The 14,170-nt window shown below is 48.2% G+C and overlaps 1 protein-coding gene across 2 annotated transcripts in view; it reads right to left on the reverse strand.

Annotated features, from left to right (window-relative positions):
* The window catches only part of MDN1 (midasin AAA ATPase 1), a 943,760-nt gene that overhangs the window by 756,447 nt on the left and 173,143 nt on the right, over positions 1-14,170 (reverse strand). For both annotated transcript variants that reach the window (XM_033936734.1, XM_033936735.1), the window contains exons 14-16: positions 13,589-13,737; positions 11,101-11,161; positions 3,429-3,640 (exon numbers count right to left, since the gene is read on the reverse strand). In XM_033936734.1, the coding sequence (XP_033792625.1) occupies positions 3,429-3,640; positions 11,101-11,161; positions 13,589-13,737 (422 nt within the window). The remainder of the gene's footprint in view (positions 1-3,428; positions 3,641-11,100; positions 11,162-13,588; positions 13,738-14,170) is intronic.

Genomic DNA, 14,170 nt, shown 5'->3' on the forward strand with positions numbered 1-14,170 from the left:
AGAATAGGCCCGGGAGCCTTAGGTCCCTCCTGGGGGCAGGGCCTGAGGCACATGGTCGGGTTGGGCCCATGTGCCTCAGGCCCCGCCCCCAGGAGGGACCTAAGGCTCCCGGGCCTATTCTGATTGGCCCAGGCGCCTTAGGCCCCACCAGTAGGCGGAGCTTTGGGACGGATGGGCCAATCCGGCCTCATTCCGTCGTTGGCTGCCTGCCGGACAGGCGGGTTTGGCTCCCGTCTGTCCGGCCAACTACAGAAAGGTACGGGGAAGGGGGTTGGGGGGTGTCGTGGGGGTCGGCCAGGGGGGTCGCGGGTCGTCTGGGGGGGCGGTCGGAGGTTCTTGGGGGGGGGGGCGGTCGTTGGGGGGAGGGGGGGTTTGCGTCGAGGGCAGGAGGGCCTGGGATCCCTCCTGCCCGTAATGTAGTGCAGGGTGGGGTTAGGGGGTCGCCGTGGCCAGGAGGACTTGGGCTCCCTCCTGGCCCGATATTGTGTGGGGAGTTGGGGAATCGGCGGGGCAAGAGGGCTTGGGCTCCTTTTTGCCCCGATCGTGTCGGGGAGTCGGGGGGGCAAGAGGGAACCAGGCGGAGAGAGGGCAGTTAAGCGCAGTGCCTGCGCGGAAGGATGCAGCTCGGGCGACTTCGTTGTGTGAAACGAAGTTCGTTGTACGGATCAAGACATAAAGTTCGTTGTGCGCAGCGTTCGCTGTGCGAGGCGTCCGTTATGCGAGGCACCACTGTACTGGCTTATGGCAATTTAAGAACCATATTGCTACTGTTATAAGAAAGGGGTAGCCAATGACAATCTCTAGTGCAGTGTCCAACAAACTTTCGAGCCGCAGCACACTAAATGTAGTGGCCGCAGTTCAAGGGACCTGAAAGTGTGCGGATGTCGTGATGATGTCATGCGCATGTGTGATGTCATCACATTGACATCCGCGCATACATGAAGACCCTCCAGATGGGCCTTGAACCGCTAATGGGGGGTGCCAGCAGGGAAGAGGGCCCGAGAGGCGCTAGCACCAGCTGATTGCCTACAGGATATGCCTTTCGCTGCAAAAGAGACATCCTTTAGACCAGGGGTGCCCAACACGTCGTTCGCTCAGGCGACCCCAGTCGATCGCAGAGCAGGTTCCCTCCTTCCCTTCTTTTTTTTCCCATCCTGATTGGCCCGCCACTTGAAGAACGCCGGCCAATCAGAGTGCTGGAAGGGCGGGGTGAAGGGTCGGTGGGGGATGGGGCTCAGCGCACCACAAGAAATAGAAGCATCTGTAATGATTGAGGTAAGAGCCGAGGCCTAGTGCTGCCCGATATACAATTTTAAAACCCCCAAAATCGGCCTCCCAATCAGTGGCGTACCGGGGGGGGGGGCGGTCCGCCCCCGCCCCGGGTGCACGGCTTGGAGGGATGCACAGCCGTCCGTCCTCCTGCCCTTCCTTTCCCCCAGTCCGCGCTCGGGGCTCGCACCTGCCTGGTCCTATACCGCCACCCAAATAGTGCTGTTGGTTATCGCCAGACTCGCGGGAGTTGACGGCACCATTCGAGCATCGGTGCGGGACCAGGCAGGCGCGAGCCCCGAGCGCGGACCAGGGGAAAGGAAGGGCAGGATGACCCGGACCTGGCCGGCTGTGCACCCCTTCTAAATCCATTGTACTTGTCTTTTATTCAGTTCCACTAATGAGCATTGTGACACATGGGGCAGTTCTTGGAGGTATGTCTCTTCTGCATTTCTTTGTTTTCCTGTGCCTAAGTATTCTATTAATTTAACTTCCTTGTTCCTGTGGGGATCTCCAAAGGGGACGAATGGGAGACAGCCGGTGGCAGGTGGTACTTTAGCAATTCTTGCAGGTTGCCATAGGCCTTAGGTCTTCCCTTTGCCTGGTCCTGCCCCTCCTCTGAGTCAGAGACAGGATTGGGGCAGAGGGAAGACAGCTCCTGAGGCCTATGGCAACCTGCAAGGATCGCTAAAGTACCAGCGATCCTCTCTGCAGACTGCTCTCTGCTGGAATTAGGTAAATGGATGTGGGGAGGGCAGGCCTTCGGGAGGGGGGGTGCAGTCCTTCAAGGGGTAGTGCAGGCCTTCAGGGGGGGAGTCAATCTTTGGGGGGTAATGTGCAGACCTTCAAGGGGGGGTCAGGCCTTCGGGGGAGGGGGGTGTAAAGTGAAACACATGTACATTTCTTTTCTGGGGGCCCTGGTGTAGAAGTACATGGAGGGAGGGAGAGAAGGGGTTCAAAGAGACGTACATATGCCGGACTTTGGGGAAAAGAAATAATAGGTCTTAAAAATAGAGGAGAGGGAGAGAGATGGTGGACAATGGGATTTAGGGAGGGAAGGAACAGACAGGGAAGAAGTTGGAAACAAGGGATGGTATGGAGGGAGGAATAGAGATACTGGATAGGAAGGTAATTGGGAAGAGAAAGGGAGAGATGGTGGACCCTGGGGGGTGGGGAAGGAGGGAGAGATGAAGGATGAAAGGGTAGTTGAGAACAGGTGGATCTGTGGATGGTGATGAAAAAAAGGAAAGATGCCAGACTTGGGGGGAGGGACGGGAAACAGAAGGGTTGGACAGAGATGGAAGATGGATGGTTAGCATGGTGAAAGAAGAAAACAACAAATGGGCAGGAGACCTGGCAAGTGAGTTATCAGAAGACAACCAGAGCCTGAGACCAACAAGATTTGAATAATGTCCAGACAACAAAGGTAGTAAAAATGATTTTTTTTTCAATTTAGTGATCAAAATGTAGCCACTTTGAGAATTTAAATCTGCAGTCTATATTTTGCACTATGGCCCCCTTTTACTAAACCACAATAGCGTTTTTTAGCGCAGGGAGCCTATGAGCATTGAGAGCAGCGCAGGGCATTCAGCGCAGCTCCCTGCGCTAAAACCCGCTATTGTCTATTTTTGTATGGTTGTTACTGAAGTGACATTGCATAAAGTCATCTGCCTTGATCTCTTTGAAAAAAAACCCAGAATATAAATGATAATTAACATTTTTCTGCATACAGTGTGCTTTGTGTTTTTAAAAATTTTATTGTTGGTAGATCATTTTGACTTGGTCATTTTAAAAGTAGCTCGCAAGCCCAAAAAGTGTGGGCACCCCTGCTTTAGGCAATCAGCTGGCGCCTCACCTCTCCTCCTCCCACTATTGTGTCGTGGCACATCTGAAATTTCAGGAGGCACACAGTTTGCGACACAGTCCCTTAAAGTCATTTAACACTGTACTACTACTTTTACTTATTTCTACAGCACTGCTAGATGTATTAAACACAAAAGAGACAATTCATGCTCGACAGAGGTTACAGTCTCATAAAACCAAACAGGACAAATAAGGGATTAGGTACTGCTTAAAGTGGTAATGATCAAAACAGATATGGGTTTTCCTGCAGGCTGGATTAGGGCAAGTGATGCAATATGACACTGCCACAGTCTTACCCATTTGGCTTGCTTGTCTCTCCTTGCCAAGGGCTGCCTTGTGAACATGTTGCATGAGTTTAAGGAGATCATGCCAGCGCTTCTGTCGGTAACATGTCTGGATGTGCCCCAAGAAAGTGGCATTTTGTCTCCGGGAAAAAGTCTGCATGAAAAGCTCCTCAAAGCCTTCCCGCAGGGGCAGCCAAATTAGTCTGTGATCCACAGGCTTATACCTGCAGTAAAATCCAAAACACATTATGTTACCCCTAGAAAGGACCAATTTACCAATAATAGTTTACATTTACATAGTCTCTCATCCCAAAACAACTTAGGCACCGAGATTGGCAACCAGAAAAGCAAGATCTCTTGCTGCTTCCTTGATAGTAAAGGAACTAGGAAAATGTTCCAGTATCCAAATGTAAAGCCTTTTATTCAACGGCACGCACACACACATACTGTATATGAGGGACCAATGAAAAGTTCTCAGCCCAACCAACAAAATTGAGGTAGTCTCCATCAAGGGCTACAGAGAATGACACTGACAGAATTTGTCACCATTCCCGCCCCCATGGATAACAGCAGGAAACCATCCCTATGTCATTCTAAGGAGAAATAGAAGTTGCTTACCTGTAACGGTAGTTCTCCTTGGACAGATGGATCTTACAGCCACACAAGAAGGTGACGTCCCCGTGACGGAGCCGACCCGGCAGTCTAAAAGCTGCAAAGCTAAAGAGCTTTGCACATGTGCCAGCCCTCCCCCCTACAGGGTCCCACCCCGCACCTATATAAGCATACCCCCAACCGGCAAAACCCAGTTAGGTATAAAGCTGGCGGCAACAATAGGGGAGGCTGGGCGGGATTGTGTGGCTGTAAGATCCATCTGTCCAAGGAGAACTACCGTTAAAGGTAAGCAACTTCTATTTCTCCCTGGACAGGGATCTTACAGCCACACAAGAAGGTGCCTCCCGAGCTGAAGGTAACAGAATAACCACATGGTATAATATAATAATATAGATCTGTTACCTGAGACGGAGAGGAGGAGGGAAGTTGACGCCTCATAAAGCCGCTTGCAGGACCGTAGAACCCAGAGATGCATCTGCGCCGGATTCCACGTCAAGGCAGTAGTGCTTGGCAAAGGTATGAATCCTGGACCAGGTAGCCGCTCGACAGATCTCTTGGAGAGGCGCGAGACGGAGGTTAGCCCAGGTGGTAGCCATAGCTCGGAGGTCATGAGCCGTGACATGCGGAGGGATCTCCTGAAGAGCAGGCCCCGGGGCGGAGGCGTAACAAAACGCAATGAGCTGGGTAATCCAAGAGGATAATGTCAATTTCGAAACCGGTCTAGGAGAGGAAGCCGGACGGATGGAGAGGAACAACTGAGACGGGCGTTGAGGAGTCGCAGTTCTGTCCAAATAGAGGCGGAGAGCTCTGGCACAGTCCAGTGTGTGGAGTCGTTCGGCCTCCGGTGAAGGGTGGGGGGGTGGATGAAAAGTAGGCAGCACAATGGATTGATTCAAATGGAAGGCTGAAACCACCTTGGGTAGGAATTTTGGATGAGTCCGTAACAGCACTTTGTCATGAAGAAATTGGGTATATGGACTATAAGATACCAAGGCATGGAGTTCTCCAATTCTGCGAGCCGAGGTAATCGCTACCAGGAATAGAGTCTTCCAGGTAAGGAATTTGAGTGGTGCAACAGATAGAGGTTCAAATGGGGGAACCATGAGAGCCTGCAGTACCAGGTTGAGATCCCAGACCGGCACCGGAGGTCGGAGGGGGGGATGCAGCCGAAGAAGTCCTTTGAAGAAGCGCTTGACCACAGGATGGCGCGCCAGGGAGACCGTGTCCACGGGTTCGTGGTACACTGAGATGGCCACCAGATGAAGGCGAATGGAGTTGTAGGATAATCCGTCGGTTTGCAGGGAAGCAAGGTAGCGGAGGACCTGAGCCAAGGGCGAGGTGCTGGGGTGAACTCGACGGTTGGAGCACCAGCGCTGGAAACGGGACCACTTGGCGGAGTAGGAGCGTTGAGTCGCCGGAGCTCTGGAGGCAAGAAGGATGTGTAGGACCTCCGGCGGGAAGGCAGAGTCCCCAGTCAGCGTGGGAGCAGAAGCCAGGCTGTTAGTTTGAGAGACGGAAGGTTGGGGTGAAGCAATCGACCGTCGTGTTGAGTGAGAAGATTCGGGAACTGTGGTAGAATCCAAGGAGCCTGAGAAGCCCGGTTGAGGAGGACGGGGAACCAGGCTTGACGCGGCCAATACGGAGTGATGAGGATCAGGGAGGCATTGTCTGCGATGGCCTTTTGAAGGACTTTCCCAATCAGAGGAATCGGAGGAAAGGCATAGAGGAGAAGTGGAGACCAGTGGAGGAGGAACGCATCGTCTGCCAGACAGGTTGGTTCTCCGTATCTGGAGCAAAATCTGGGACATTTGGCGTTCGTCTGGGATGCAAATAGGTCGACGTGAGGAGTGCCCCATTTTGCGAAAAGCTTGTGCGTAACTGTGCTCTGAAGCGACCATTCGTGAGGACTGAGTTGTCTGCTGAGTCTGTCTGCCAGCTGGTTGTCCATACCTGGAAGGTAGACCGCCTGCAGGGTGGAGTGGAGCTGGAGAGCGAGGTTCCAAATGGAGACTGCTTCGCGGGATAGGCGAGAGGAGCCCATTCCCCCTTGTTTGTTCACATAGAACATGGCAACCTGGTTGTCGGTGCGGATTCGGATGATCTGACTGTGTAAGTGGTGTTGGAACACTTGTAGGGCCAGATGGATGGCATGCAGTTCCAGGAAGTTGATGCTGCAACGAGACAATGCAGGGGACCAGGTGCACTGCGTGGACCAAGAGAGGAGATGAGTGCCCCAGCCTGTCTTGGAGGCATCTGTTGTGATGGTGACCGTCGGCTGAGGAGGATGAAACGGAAGCCCGTGGGAGAGGGGATCCACGTGAAACCACCATTGCAAGTCCTGAAGCACTCGGGGCGTTAATTGAAGTTGCGTGGAAAGAGGCTGAAGGAACTGGTTCCAATGGTTTTTGAGAAACCATTGGATAGGTCTCATCTTTAGGCGAGCAAATTGTAATACTTGCACTGTGGCCGCCATGTGTCCTAGCAAGGTGAGAACGTCCTTGGCTGTGACCCAGAGCCCTGGGTACCAGTGGGACATGAGCTGTTGGATGACTTGAGCTCGCAGTGACGGGAGGAAAACCATAGTCTGCTGAGTCTGAAAGGTTGCCCCGATGAATTGCAGTGATTGAGAAGGGAGGAGATGGGACTTTGGAAAATTGAGGAGAAATCCCAACTGTAGAAGGAGGTTGACGGTTTGGCTCAAAGCGTGGCGGGCGAGGCAGGGCGTCATAGCTGAAATGAGCCAGTCATCCAGGTAAGGGAAGATGGACAGGCCCTGTTTGCGCAGATGTGCTACGATGGGGATGACACATTTGGAAAAGACCCTTGGTGCTGACAAGAGGACAAAGGGGAGAACCGTGTACTGGTAATGAAGGTTCTGAAACACAAACCGGAGGTATTGCCTGTGAGAGGGATGTATGGGAATATGCAGATAGGCATCCTGAAGGTCTATGGACGTGAGCCAAGCGTCGATCTGAAGCAGAGGAGCGATGGCGGAGATCGAGAGCATGCGGAACCTTTCCTTTAATATGAATTTGTTTAGGTTCCGTAGGTCCAAGATCGGGCGAACGCCTCCCGTCTTCTTCGGTATGAGGAAGTATCGGGAATAGAACCCCTGGCCCCACTGGTGTTCGGGAACTGGCTCTACGGCCCGAATGTCCAGCAATCGAGACAGCTCCTGTTGTAAAGGAAGCAGGTGAGATGGTTGGAGGGACTGGTGGGACGGGGGGCACCAAGGAGGAGGAGCCAGAAAACGAAGGCGGTATCCATGTTGAATGATGCGCAAGACCCAGGTGTCTGTGGTTATGTCCCGCCAGGTCTGGAGAAAAAACCTCAACCGACCTCCCACTGGGACGGAGGGGAGGGTTGTCAAAAAGAGGGCTGGTGCTTCTGGCCCGCGGGCTGAGCGGGTTTAGGAGAGCGACGGTCTCTGGGGGCCCTGTTGGAGGATTGCTGTCGATAGGGTCGAAATTGCTTCTGCGGATATGGAGCAAACTGTCTGGCAGAAGAAAAGGACTTCCTGGGCTGGAACTGCCGTTGAGAAGGTAATTGCTTCTTAAAGGGCTGTTTGGAGTGATGTGCAGTATCCTCCTCCAGAGCATCCAGTGTGGTGCAATCCTCTTTAAGCCCCTCAATAAGATCCTTAACCTTGTCTCCGAACACGCTGTCACCGAGACAAGGAGCATCCGCCACCTTCGCATGAATGTCCACCCCCAGCTTAGAGCATTGCAACCATGCCAGTCTGCGGGTGGAAATACCTGTAGCCGCTCCCCTCATGGCGGTGTCAAAGGCATCGTCAGCTGCCCGGATAAGGTTCTTGGAGCATTCCTCGAAGTTGGAGAGGACAGCATTAAAAGCCTCCTGTGTGGGTACCGGTAAGGTCTCGACCAGTTTTCTCATATCCTCCATGTTAGAATAGAGGTATTGGGTGTAGAAGAACTGATGGATGGCAATTTGCCCAGACAGCATGGAGTTTTGGTAAGCTCGTTTACCCATGGAGTCCATGATGCGCATCTCTCGTACCGGTGGAGTGGATGCAAAGTCCTTGGAGGATTTGGATTTGCGCAAGGCAGAGCGGACCACCAGGGATTGGTGAGGGAGTTGAGTTTTTGCCAAACCCCCGCCACATCCTGGACTTTGTATTTATGTTCCAAACTGCGTTTCGTGACTCGGGACGAGTAATGGAGTGTTCCAGATAGCTGTCTGAGAATCAGCCAGAGTAGCATGAAGGGGCAAAGAGATCACCTCTTTTGGAATGTGAAGATACTTAAGGACCTGAAGTCTCTGTTCCCGGGGATCCGGCTGGGCTGTGGCGGTTAATTGTAGAGAGGAGACGCCATCTTGGAAAGGAAGCGTGGGTAGGAGGTGTCTTCCGGGGTGACGCCCTATCTCGCTCAGAATGGGGTGTCGTCATGAGCCAGAGAAGAGAGCAGGGATCCGTCTGCAGATCAGGCGAGGGTAAGCATGAGGAGGAAGCATAGTAAGGATTCCAGCTCCGCCGCCATAGAAGAGGTAGTGGAAAACAGAGTCCGACAGTTGGGCATCATGCTGAACCTGAAGTGAGGATGTAAGCTGAGTGGCCCTGTTCAATCGGCTGAGCGGAGAGTAGTGGAGGAGATGCAGAAAGCAGTTGCTGTTGCTGAAAAGAGCTGGAACTGCTGGAAAAGTGAAAAAGTTCAGGCTGCAATCAGAAGCTGAGGCTGGAGCTGGGGAGGATCCTGGGCTGAGCAGTAGCAGCAGTAGCAGCAGACAGTGTAGGAGGAGAGCCCTGGGAGGAACTGGAGGAAAGCAGTTGTTTGGATGTCCTCTTTAGTTTCCTGGATGGGCTGGCTGAGGCAGAGTGTGGATGCCAGTCTGGGGGAGGAAAAACGCTGGGCTGCAGGCTTTCCAGCAAAGGGAGCACGGTGCCGATGGCTGGAGTCAGTCGGTGCCGAGGGCGGGACCGAGAGACAGCGATCCTGCCGTTGATTGGCCAGTGGGAGCAGTCCACTGAGCCAATCGGCAGTAGAGGAGCAAGGGAGCCAATAGGGAGCGTCCCAGCATGTGACGTCATCGGTCCCAACGAGACACACGTGGGGGACGCTGGTGCCTGAGCTGGTTGCGAATCACCAGCTTCGGCACCTTGGGAGGTGGTCCCTGCGGCTCCGATGCCCCTTGCAGGCAGGCGGAGGGGAGAGCGGAGGCCGCGTTAGGGATTTCAAGCTCCTTAAGTGTTTTAGTGCTCGGATTTTAAGCGAGCGTTTTGTTTAGTTTAGCGCAGTGAGCGCAGGAAGAAGTCCGATGGTGGGGGCCCAGACAACGGATGCACGAGCGTGGTGGTCAGTCGCCGACATCTTTGCTGAGCACGTGGAGCAGCGTTTAAACCCAGGTTTGGCTTTTTCAGGCATCTTAAACCAGAGCGCTGCTAGGTCAAATTCGAGTGGAAGAGAAATGTTTGTTTAATAAGTTGAAGCGATAAGAGAACGGGGAAACCCCGTTAAGACTACCGAGTCGGGTCTGAATCGCGGAAACTTTAAAACTGGGTTTTGCCGGTTGGGGGTGTGCTTATATAGGTGCGGGGTGGGACCCTGTAGGGGGGAGGGCTGGCACATGTGCAAAGCTCTTTAGCTTTGCAGCTTTTAGACTGCCGGGTCGGCTCTGTCACGGAAACGTCACCTTCTTGTGTGGCTGTAAGATCCCTGTCAGGGAGAAAGGGTAGAATCAGAGTATAAATGGGCACAACTACTGACCCTCAAGCCTTGCATTGAAGAATGCTGGTGTAAAAGGACTGAGCTGAGATAGACATTAAAGAATGACACAGGACGGTTTCCTACGGGATGGTGAAAAAATTGTCACAGTGTCTTTCTCACTTAATCCAGCAATTTTCCACTTTTTTTGTTCCATATTTTCCATATTGAAAAAAGTAGAGGAAAAAAAAAATTACTGCACTAAGTATGTGACCCTTGATGGGAGACTGCCCCAACTTTGTTGCTTGGGCTGAGAACTTTTCAGCAGCCCCTCATATGTAGTATATATATGTTAAGTGGTGTGCATGCTGCTTCTGTCTATGAGGAACCAGATTTCAACAAAGACCACCTGAGATTCACAAATTAATGGACTGTTAGAACCACAAGAAAACCAAGACTCTGCAACATGGCATGCCAGAAGCAAACAGCACACCGAGAATGGTTGGTTTATGGTTTATTTCATTTAATATACTGCCTTTCCTTAAATAACAAAGCAATGTACAATACTGATTCCGTTGTCAACTCAGATCAATAGGTCTCCACTGCTCCTCCAACTCAACATGCTCCCCTACTCTCCATACAACAGATCTGGTTTTCAGCATATCCATTGTAAAGCTAGCAAAGAAAATTCATCTTTGAATCTGAGAAATGACACTTTTCGGTATCCAATCATTAAGAATATAAGATACAATAGGTCTTTTAACTCCACATGGGCTTATCAAGCAGCAAAAGATTGGAAAACTTTAACCAGCAATCTAATTTTAAGGTTTTCAAAAAAAGATCTAAACACCTATCTATTTCAAGAATTTTGTTATTAATAATTCCTAAATATTGTAATACTAGTTAATAATTTGTATCTTCAAAATTATTTATGTAAACCACTGTGAACTTCATGGAGGTATTGGCATTATATAAATAAAGATTGTATTGTATTCATTTATTCTCTAAAACCTGATCAAATGGGCTGTATTACTACCTCCCCCATACCACCTATCCCCAGTCTCAGAAGAGAAGCAGAACACAATATCAGGTTTCCTAAACCTTAAATGAAGACTAATAGAAGGCTGTCATGGTGGGAAACCACCACAAGCGCCCTCCTCATCTGATATTCCCCCCCCCAGGAAGCTTGGTCACTGCTAGAAAAAGAAACAGTTTATAGTTTATCAAAATGTGCTATACTGCTTCTAATGACAAACATATCTAAGCAATTTACAATTCTAAGTTAAGATTAAAATGGAAAGGAACTACAAATTGTTCAGAGACAGGAAAGGTGAGCTTCCTTCCCCACCTTCACTTCCCAACCCTTTATGATGAACAGCAAAGATTTAATAAGACCCGACAAAACTCACCCTCCAAGCAGGTCTGCAGTGTCACTTTGTTGATTCATATTCACAACCCTCAAACGGTGACCTTATAATTGGGGAAAAGATAAGTACTTTAATTGAATTCCTAACCATACTTCACCGAATAACATAATATGACCAGACTCCAGCCAATTAGTTTTCTCAGAAACAGCATCCATAAAATGAAATCGCTCCCAAAAGGGCTTCATCTAACAAAGCTATACTTCAGGGAGCAGGCAAAAGCATGGCTAGTCTTCGACGGTTTTAATGAGTGAGGCAACTGATTATCTAGTCACATATACCATGTGAACACCACAGCAAGACTAACTTGACATACACAAAGATCAACTGCACTTACCTTATTTGAATGAATATGTAATTTCTCCATCAAGGTAGTCACCACCTATGTTTTTATTTATTTAATTTTCTATGCTGTTCTCCCAGGGGAGGTCAGAATAGTTTACATGAATTTATTCAGGTACTCAAGCATTTTTCCTTGTCTGTCCCGGTGGGCTCACAATCTATCTAATGTACCTGGGGCAATGTGGGGATTAAGCGACTTGCCCAGGGTCACAAAGAGCAGCGTTGGTTTGAACCCACAACCTCAGGGTGCTGAGGCTGTAGCTTTAACCACTACACCACACTCTCCCTCTAAGCTGAGCAAGTGAGCAATCGCTCATACACTCTAGGAGCATCGTTCACAGATTTTACACGGTTGCTCTCAAAAATACTAGCAAATCTGGAAAATTGTTAGTTTTTAGAACTTGCCGTCCACATGAGAAAAAAAAATTACATGCACCCAGCCAATCCTTAGAGGGAGCATGGTCACCACCCAACTAGCTTAATTCCTTTGTTATGTTTGTCTGCCTGGGCACACAAAGGTGAAATGTAAATATCTACATTTTCACTTGTACTATTGTGGATGATACAAGTATTATGCCTACATTATCAACGGTTTATTGAGTTTAATATGTATTGTTATATGAATGTGTTGGTTAAATGTGTACTCTGCTGACCCCATCGTATTTGCAATCTCAGTTTGCTCATTTCCAAGTTTACCTTTCTAATTTTGTATGCTGTAATTTTAGGGTATTATAGCCATATGTTAACTATAATTGTAAATTGCCCATGTCTTGTTATATTTCCTATGCACCACCTTAGATGAATCTCTTTAATAAAGGTGGTCAATAAACCTCCATAATCATTTTAGACTAAAATGAATTCAAATGTATCAGATAATATTTTAAGGTTTCAGCATAAACCTGCTCTTTATCAGTCATCAGGAGAAATCACCAGCTTACTTCAGCTACCAATCTTTCATTCACGTAGATTATTTTTCTCATCTCGTGATCCCTGCTCTGAGGCTTACTTTAAAAGACCTTTGCTTTCTAATTAAGCACAACCTGCATCTTTTAATTACTAACCTTTTCCATAAAAACACAAATCCACATAGAATATGCAGAAAAGTAACTGCAACTTGAAAATTAACAACTTTGAACATAAATTATATTCAAGTACTATTTTTAAAAGCTTTTAAAAAAAAGAAATATAATTCTTTATTCATTTTAAATCATAAACAAGTGTACAATAATATATCCATTAAATTTCAATGTAACACTTGAAAATCTTAATTATATCATCAAGAACAAAAGTATATATCCCCATCCCCCACCCTACTAAAATTAAAATTCATGAATCATTTTCAAACATACAATAAGTGTACAGAAATATAATCATTATAATTTCAATACAACACTTGAACATCTTTCCAAATCATCTAAAATAAAAAATATTAATCCCCTCCCTCCCACCCTACCTAAAGAAATAAAACCAAACTCTCAATGGAAAATATACCACCCCCCCCCACCCCCCAATGCGTAAAATATAATCTCCCATAAAAAGTGATGTCTACTCATTACAATATTTTTCCATTGGCCCCCCAGATCAAGTCCAGTGATTTTTTCATGGCTCAAAAGCATTTCCAATGGAAACGTCTGGCACTCTTCATGTGCAGTATAGTGTTCAATGCACCTAATGCATAAATCCAAAACCACTACTGGCACTAAAGGGATGGAGTGGAGTAGGACCAAGTCACACATGGGCAACTCCGGTCCTTGAGGGCTAGAATCCAATCGGGTTTTCAGGATTTCCCCAATGAATATGCATTGAAAGGAGTGCATGCAAATAGATCTTATGCATATTCATTGGGGAAATCCTGAAAACCCAATTGGATTCCGGCCCTCGAGGACCGGAGTTGCCCATTTCTGATCTAGATTATCTTTCCATACTGTTGTTTTGTGTTTATTATGAATTGTGTATGTTTTTATGTAATCCACACAGATTTTGGGATATAAATATTTTAAAAATAAATATTCCAACAATCACAACCAAACAAGGATACAGAATAAAAAGTGCTAAATAGTTTGACCATAAGCCAGATGACTCACTTTCTTTAAAAATTCTATTTAAATAAAGGGTACATGCTGATCTCTACCTGTAACTTTAGCAAGGTACTGGACAGTAGAAGTCTTGCCAGTTCCTGTTTCACCCACTAGCAACACTGGTTCTCCTCTGTTGATGCACAATGCCAACTGCTCAAGCAGCAGAGAGGATGGGCGCGTTGCAGCAAAAGTCTGCTTCTCCCTTCCAAAGAAATCAAGTTACGTTCAACTTTCAACATAAGAAGCTTTAAAACACCAAGCGCGACATATACGAAAAACAGGAAAGAAAATGGCAGAAACGAGATGGGAAACATGGGAAGAGAGGAAGATTAAGAGGAAAAATTGTCGAGAGAGTGTAAAGTGAAAGGCAGAAAGAAAACTTGAAAAGGGGGAGAGGAAGCAAGAGCTAAGAAGCTGCTCTAGAATCCCAACTTCACCAAGTCAGACCAACTGTCTACCCAAATAAAAATTGAAATCTACCAGGGCAGTGGAGTCAGAATCAGAAGCAATTCGGGGTGGAGTTCATTTGGTAAAAAAATGTACCAACTCAAGAATCCAGCTTAATAAAAACTTACAACAGTGTATTGCATATTTTCATTTCACAGCATTCTTTTATTCAGGTGTTTATTCAAACT

This window comes from Geotrypetes seraphini, chromosome 3 (genome assembly GCF_902459505.1).
Source record: "Geotrypetes seraphini chromosome 3, aGeoSer1.1, whole genome shotgun sequence".
NCBI lineage: Eukaryota > Metazoa > Chordata > Amphibia > Gymnophiona > Dermophiidae > Geotrypetes > Geotrypetes seraphini.